Here is an 8,104-nt window from a genome sequence, read left to right as displayed (position 1 = left end):
CGGCGGGTGGTTTCTCCGGGCTCGGCCGGTCTCTGTCCCGTCGCACAAAGCGCGGCCCGGCCGAGAGCCGCGGGCAGGGCAGGGCAGGGCAGGGCAGGGCAGGGCAGGGCAGGGCAGGTGGGGCGGGCAGCGGGCCGCCGGCCGGCGCCGGCCGAGCGAGGGCAGAGCCCGGAACCCGGCGCGGGCGGAACCTGTGCGCGCAGGCGCGGCGGGGCCGTTTGGGTGCCGGACCGCCGTGCCACGTCTGAGGAGCGCGGCGGGGACGGGACGGGCCGCTCGTCGCCGGGAGCTCCGCGGGGTCCGCCGCCGCCATGGTAGGCCTGGGGCAGGGGGTGAAGGGGAGGGCATTGGAGGGGCTCCGGGCCGCCTTGCCCCTCCTCCGCAGGAGGGAGAGGCGGCGGGGGCAGCGTGGCGGAGAACCGCCGGTATCCGCGCCGCTCGGCCCTAGCGGGGCCGGGCTCGGTGTCCCGCGGCGGGGACCGCGCGCCGCGCCCGGGCCCGGTACAGGGCGGGACACGCCCGGTGCGGCCCAAGGGTGGTCCTGGGCAGCCCGGCGGGGTGGGCCGGGGCCCCGGGCGGTGCGGGAGGCCGGCTGCGGTGCCGCCCGCTCGTTCTTGTTTCTCCTCCCCCCGCAGGTCTCGGTGATCAACACGGTGGATACCTCTCACGAGGACATGATCGTAAGTATACGGGGGGCGGCCCAAGCACCGCCCGGGCCCGGCCCGCTGCGTGGCACCCTCCCACGGCAGGGTCCGGTACCGACCTGTAGGGAACCGTGCGCGGGGCTGGGATGGGGAACGCTGTCCGAGATTAGCACTGTCTCGTATGGCGTGGGCAGGAGAAGCAGCTACCGGGGGAAGAGGGAACGATTTACAACTTCAATTTTCATGCCTAGGCTTGTTTCTGCTCATTTCTATGAAGCAATACGTGTACTAAACAGTATACCACTTTATACTAAAACTTAGCATATTTGGTATGCCATTTAGTATAGATAAAATGCCAATAAATACATAAAAGAAAATCAGTTTCATCTGCCAAAGTTCAGCACCACACTCACTGGTACAGTGCATTTAGCACCATAACGCTAAATGTTACAGAACTTTGGGAGATGAAACGGATTTTCCTTTATGTGGATGTTTCCGGGAGCAGATGTGTAAGTATGGGCGGGAGGAAAATTTTCGAAGTAACTTGTAGAATCAAGGAGCCCAGTTAGATGATGACATTTCAGACAAATAAGAGGTGCCAGTATTCTTATACCCACTTTACGTATTAAGAAACAAAAATATGTAGCTGCTTACGGATTTACGATGACACTAATTTCCTGTTCTCTCCTGAAAATTCTACGTATTACTGCTCTGAATTCCCTCGATTACTTCTGCATAACATTTCTATAGTTAGTGAAAACAGCAATTGGGGAAATAAATGACCTATGTGGCTTATCTGGATTGTTTAAAAACTATCCTTTTAACGTGCCATGCTGGGACTCAGTCATCTGTTCACAATTCTTACAGCTACTTTTAAAAAGTAGTGAGATTTGCTAAAGCAGGACTCGGCGTGCTGACAGCAGCTTTCCCCTTGCCTTGCAGCACGATGCGCAGATGGATTACTATGGCACTCGGTTAGCGACCTGCTCTTCAGACAGATCTGTGAAAATCTTTGATGTTCGGAATGGAGGACAAATCCTCATTGCGGACCTGAGAGGGTAAAGTGTTGTAAACTGAAGATTTTAATCTGTGGAAAATGTTACCGAAGAGCAAAATGACAAAATATTAACATAAGATGCATGGTAAATTCCTCCAAGGTATGATTACTCTGGATGGTTGTTGCTAAACAGCTCTTGAGAGCTGTAAGGGGAGACAGAGAGGCAGTTAGAAATAACACTGGGACTTTTTCATTCATTAAACACTCTTGACACCTGTAATTTTCAAGTAAACTCACAATTGCTAGTGTCAGGATAAATGTTTGTAACTGTTTTCAATGGCAATGGCTTTGTCTGACAGTCTTGTATGCTGTGTTTCATCTTGGTATTACTCCTATTTTTAGTATCACTGTGTTAATCACTTACAGAACACCGATTTACAATATTGACGGCTGTGAAACAGCCGCACCTGGAAAGAGTTTCCCCTCAGCTTTTGCAAGTAGTGTTGTTTCTTGCAGGCATGAAGGTCCCGTGTGGCAGGTTGCCTGGGCTCATCCCATGTATGGCAATATCTTGGCTTCCTGTTCCTATGACAGGAAGGTTATTATCTGGAAGGAAGAAAATGGCACGTGGGAAAAGACGTACGAGTACACAGGGCATGATTCCTCAGGTACATGGGGTCCGGAGCTGGGAAGGCAGAGTGGGGATATGGGAGGATGCAGATAAGGTTGGAGTAAATCCCTCAGCATTAAAGAAGAAAGCCCCTATCAAACAGATAGGGATAAATGAATGGAGAGACAGTAAGTCTATTCAGCATAAACGGAACGTTTACGTAATGTCATATTGCTTGATAATCTCCACAGTGAATTCTGTCTGCTGGGCACCACACGACTACGGATTGATCCTGGCCTGCGGGAGCTCCGACGGGGCCATTTCGTTACTGAGCTACACGGGTGATGGGCAGTGGGAAGTCAAAAAGATCAGCAATGCACATACGGTAAGTTTGTTCCCGTGAGCAGCACTGGTTTCTTGGAGCTACAGATAAGCGATGAGCTGATGCCTCAAAGAACTTGTAGACTAGATAAGTACTGATACACAGTGAAATGATGTAAAACACTTTCCAAAATCAATAATAACTTTTTTTAAATTAATCTGGAGTGGGAAGGTATACTTTGTAGGCACTAAAATGAAGTAGAAAACAAGACACGTGAAGATCACTAAACAGCACTGATAATACTTGTTTATAAAGCATTATTGTTAAACACAGTGCTGGAAGCTACCTGGTAGGAAATGGCTTTGGTTCTAAGAATGCTTGTACAAACTGACTGTGAATGAACTGAAGCTGGAAAAACTGCAGGACTCATGTTTCTCCCAAAATAAGAGACTTTTGCTTATGCAGAACTTGATAAGCTAATGGCAGTGGCTCACAATAAAAGGAAACTGGGCTCCAGACCCACAGGTTCCTTCTACTCCTGCATTCCTAAATCTTAGCAACTGCATATGTCTTGTGTCTTTTCAGTTTATATCCCTGTCTCCACTGTTTACATATCCTAGATGATATTTGCACATAAAACAGTTACTTAGCTACCTAAAACTTACTAAGTGTCCTATTGATGCTCGACTGTACCTGGATTTCGTATTCATCTGACATCCATCCAGCAAAGCTCCTGTTTTCCTAAGATGGGCTTATTCCTCATAGAGTATGCTAAGTGTCCTTTGCCCTCTCATCAGTTTTTATTTATTTATTTAAAGTAAGCAATTTTAGTAATGATAGTTTTTTCATTAAATAGATCGGATGTAATGCAGTTAGCTGGGCTCCTGCTGTTGTACCAGGAAGTCTTATAGAACAACCATCTGGTCAAAAACCAAACTACATCAAAAGATTTGCATCTGGTGGCTGTGACAACCTTGTCAAGATCTGGAAGTAAGTGCTCTGCTGCCAGACTTAAGAACATATAAAACTTGGTATCTTTTGCAGTCTTTGAATGTCCCTGTTTGTATCCCAAGTAATATTTTCAGCATCTGTGCTTTTATCTTTGAATTATTGTTTTAGACAAGTGCTTTAAAAATAGACAATTTAGTGATGTACAGTCTCTCACATGGTTATAGCAGTCTGTGTCATCTTACCTTGGAAAGTAGTTTTCTAGTTGTCTTTGATTACCTCTGTCACTTGGACAATAGCAGATTTCTGTACAGTAACTGAAGATCAAATACTCTTTGTCTATGCGGCTTTCTTTTCCCTGGAAGGGATTTTGTCAGTTTAAGCCATAGAGCTTTTTAGAGAAGAGTGTGGACCACTTGTGCTTTGTATTGTCTGATAAGCCAGGAGTCTGGAAGCTACAAACCCACAGCCTTCCAGAACAGGAGATGAGAAACACGACTGCCTGGTGCTGCTGCCCTTCTGACTGGATAAATGTGTTTTCAGGGAAGAAGATGGTCAGTGGAAAGAAGAGCAGAAGCTGGAGGCCCACAGTGACTGGGTTCGAGATGTAGCCTGGGCTCCATCCATAGGTTTGCCCACAAGTACCATCGCTAGCTGCTCCCAGGTGAGGCTTCCCTTGGAGTGACAGAGGCACAGTGCCCTTGCTTCCATCTACTTCCCCTTTTTGTTAGTAAGGGAACAGTAAGGACAGACTTGCTGTAACACGTCCTCTTGGCAGTCCTTTGCTAAATCTGGGTCTGTGCCTAAGAGTCCTTGATTCCTCTTCCTCCCAAACTCAGAAGCCAATGGAAGCGTTTCTGGACAAAGGTTTGTGCATGTGTGGCTCCGTACCAAAGACTGTCTTATGTTTTGAGAATGGTGAGCAGGGTGGTCTCACTATGAGGAAGACCTTCAAACTAACATTGTATTTTAATGTCTCTGGATCAAATTCACTGAACTTCCAGCTGTTTTCTAATAACTGGCATTCTTAATCAGCTCTGATGTCTTCAACCTTCACACTGACTGTAATGTTCTTGATGGTAATAATTCTGGAAATGCCTCCCCACCCCGAATAGCAAGAACACTACTTAGTAAGCTGCTAACTTTCTGTCATGTGACTGGAAAGCAAAATCTCATTCTGCGGAAAAATTCAGCTGATACATACGTATTTTGGGAGCTTTTCTCTGGTGTTTGCAAGTCACCTTTCGTATGTAGCTTTTCTCATCAGAGAGCTGTACTCCTATCTTGCTTTTAGCTATAGTAAGAGAACAGCCCCTTTGCCATGTTGAGCAAAAACGTATGTAAACACATCTAGGGTTCTAGGAAGTATAGCCAAAAGTACCATCAGGGTTGGTTTTTCTGTACTGTAATTAGTGGTCCAACCAACTAGGTCTGCTTGCTTTTGTAGGATGGCAGAGTGTTTATCTGGACATGTGATGATGCCTCTGGAAATTCCTGGTCACCAAAGCTGCTGCACAAGTTCAATGATGTTGTCTGGCATGTGAGTTGGTCCATTACTGCAAACATTCTTGCAGTGTCTGGAGGAGACAATAAAGTGAGTACTGCTGCCTTTACTTTTACTCCTGCATGCCATGACTTCAGAAGAGCTGAGATGAGACAGGCTGTTGTCACTTTTGCTTACGTTAAGACTGTTGTAGATTCTCCTTTGCTGCAATGGTGAATTTTTTTTTTTTTTTTTACATATCAAGAGGGGAGGAAGACCCTAACCTTTGGCAAACGCATTCTTAGTCCTTACTGGAGGTTAGAAATGCAGGCTTAACTTTATTTTGTAGGGTACTAACAGCAGAATTCACATACTCTCCCTTTACCACTGGATAATTGTTCAGTATACAGCAACAAATAACTTGATACTTAGAACACCACCACAACACTTGACTGCTGGGTAACTGTAGACTGTCACCAAACTAGTGATGTGATGGTTGCAAGGGACTGGTAAACTGAGATGCATTAACGCTGAAACTTCTTCCTGCTCTGTTTTTGAGGTCACACTGTGGAAGGAATCAGTAGACGGACTGTGGGCATGTATCAGTGATGTCAACAAGGGCCAAGGAGGGGTGTCCGCCGTTACAGAGGGGCAGCAGAATGAGCAGTGATGCATGAGTGAATGTTCAGCTGCAACAAGTGATCACTATACCTGATTTGCAATGTTTCTTGAAAGAGGAGAACTGATTTCCATCTAAACTGGACGTGAACATGGGAAGCAATTATCCAATTTTATGAGCACTCTCTAACTATTACTGGGGGGCTACAATATGTTGATAATCAGCCTTAATCAACATTCCCTTAAATTTAAGGTAAAGAGCGTAGCAAAGTACTGTGCCTTACACTACTCCTTGATGCTGCAGACATTGTACCCTGCTTTTCTGGTTTGGGGATCAAATCTTATTGCATGTGCTGTAGACTCCAAGCACTTGAGTAGGAACAGGAGGAGACTATCAGAGTGGTGAAGTGTGAACTCCTTTGTGCAAGGGGACAAATACTCTGTCCCTTCAAAGGGCCAGAACTTTGTTCCAAGTGAGGCGAAGCGCTGGCGGAGTTTTCAACATTAGATGACAGCGTGCAAGCTAGCTCTTCTGGTAGTAGTGAAGGGGTGCTTAGATCTTCCTGAAAATAATGTGCTTGGATATGTGAAAGTCTCTGAGACTTCCTGAAGATGAAAAGGAGTAGTGGAATGCATATGTCATTTGCTTTATAATAATCTCAAACTTGGTTATTGAACCAAAATAAAAAAAAAAAAAAAAATCAAACCACAATTTGAAGATTTTTTTTTTAGCCACACTTCTTTACTGTACCTCAGGTGGTTGATTGTTTTTTTTTTGGTTTTTTTTTTGAGATACCAACAGAATAAAGTCCTATTGGTTAAAGCCTGATGTGCTGTATTTAATAATCTTTTCACAGGGCCCTTATCAAGGCTGTCTACCATCTACCTTCAGTCAAGTCACAGTCATGTTGTCCCATCCATGGCGTTAGCTTTGTACTAGCTGGGAAGGTATTAGACCACTAGAGACTAACAAACACTCTATGCAGTCTAAGAAACAACGAAGTTTTACCTTCAGTTAAACATAGGTGCAGTTGCACTTCAGGCGAGTGCATTATACTGAAGCGTGGTTTGTTCGAGCTCGCCTTCAGCTGAAAGCTGAACCACTCTTCCCTGTCTACAACAGAGAAAGTACTTAACTAAAACGTCACATTTTCCCTTTATTCTCCAGCTGCCCTGAAGCACCACAAGTGAACAATTCACAGCCTTCCTCGTCTCCAAGGTAGTGGTTCCCAGGCACACTCTTTGTTTTGGCATAGTCAAGATAACATATTTTCTAGAAAAATAAACCTCATTTTATGATTGTTATCAGTACTAGCCAAATATCATCCTAATTGCTCTCACAGAAATACATACAGGAATTATCTTTGTGAATACCAACAGAAGTATGCAACAGTCCTGTTCTTGTTTAAATGCACCGTAGCCTTACCCAAAAAATGAACCAACTCATCTAGAATCAGCATTACGTTCAAACAGTTCCATTTCAAGTTACACAGCAAAGCACTATTTTCTTTCAAGCTGTTTTCCTTTTCTAAGATCATAATCAAAAATGCTAAGCTAAACAGGCAGCCTTTCATTCCCAGTACCATACCCACTTCTCCTTTCATACAGAGTACCAGCCACCTAAGAGGGTTTGGTGTTGGCTTTAACTGCTGTGGAACTTACTTACACAAACTTGAAATCAATAAAAAGGCTCAAAAATGAAACCTCATTCTTAGTTAGTTTTTACCACGCTTCATTCTAAGGAAAAAGGGCACTAACTCCTTAAGTACCCAAGAAAAGGTTTTGGCTGTGGGGATATTAGGTTCCACAATTCACCCTATTAAAATTTATCCTTATATTTAATACTTCAGAATTAAAGCCTACTTAGCACCAAGGCCCAGTTCAGCCTATTTTTCCTCCATACTTAAGATGAAATATATTAAAATGGTTTCAAGTAATGATCAAAGTATCTCTAACAATTACAATTGATTACAGAGTTTATTCATTGCAAATAAAAGCGTTCATAATAGGGTGAAATAAAAGGGTAAAAGTTTTTCAGTTGCTCTTGACAATAAGCTTCTTGTTTTTGATCTCTAATCCCTTCCTCCGCGTGGGGTCAGGACTGGGGAAAACAAAGAAAAAAATACTATATCCAATGTCAGTTTCACACTGAAGAACTTAAAATTGCTACGCAGTGTGATTGATGCCAGCAAGCTCTTTCCTGTGCCCACCATGCACTAGTTCTTCCCTTCCACCATCTAGCCTGAGAAGAAAAGTTGTCTGGTGATGGCTGAAAGGAGTTTCCGTATAAGAAATGAAGTTCTATCATTCAATCTGCATTCTTAAGTTTATGAAGTTTCTGGCATGTCTCTTACTGATACACTGGTAACTAGACTGGCCTTAATGGCAAATGTGGCCACTTGAAACTTAGAAAATAAACAAACCCCACTGTTTTGTACAACAGCCTATCTAAATTAATCTTTTCCTCACCACTTGGAGTGCT

General features: G+C 44.4%; 1 protein-coding gene across 2 annotated transcripts; it reads left to right on the top strand.

Annotated features, from left to right (window-relative positions):
• Positions 1–157: 157 nt before the first annotated feature.
• Positions 158–6,451, top strand: SEC13 (SEC13 homolog, nuclear pore and COPII coat complex component). Of its 2 annotated transcripts, XM_054215823.1 has the most exons (9): positions 158–314; positions 636–680; positions 1,587–1,702; positions 2,158–2,309; positions 2,503–2,636; positions 3,430–3,563; positions 4,065–4,185; positions 4,969–5,115; positions 5,564–6,451. In XM_054215823.1, exons 1-9 carry the CDS (start codon positions 312–314, stop codon positions 5,672–5,674), a joined length of 963 nt encoding a protein of 320 aa, XP_054071798.1. In that variant the 5' UTR covers positions 158–311; the 3' UTR covers positions 5,675–6,451. The 2 variants fall into 2 exon arrangements, with proteins under 2 accessions (XP_054071798.1, XP_054071800.1); XM_054215825.1 differs by lacking the exon at positions 636–680 and having other exon boundaries at positions 182–314.
• The last annotated feature ends 1,653 nt before the right edge of the window (positions 6,452–8,104 follow it).

The sequence above is a fragment of the Rissa tridactyla genome, chromosome 10 (genome assembly GCF_028500815.1).
Source record: "Rissa tridactyla isolate bRisTri1 chromosome 10, bRisTri1.patW.cur.20221130, whole genome shotgun sequence".
Taxonomy (NCBI): Eukaryota; Metazoa; Chordata; class Aves; order Charadriiformes; family Laridae; genus Rissa; species Rissa tridactyla.
The sequence above is the reverse complement of the archived record's forward strand: the minus strand, read 5'-3'. Positions and strand labels throughout refer to the sequence as shown.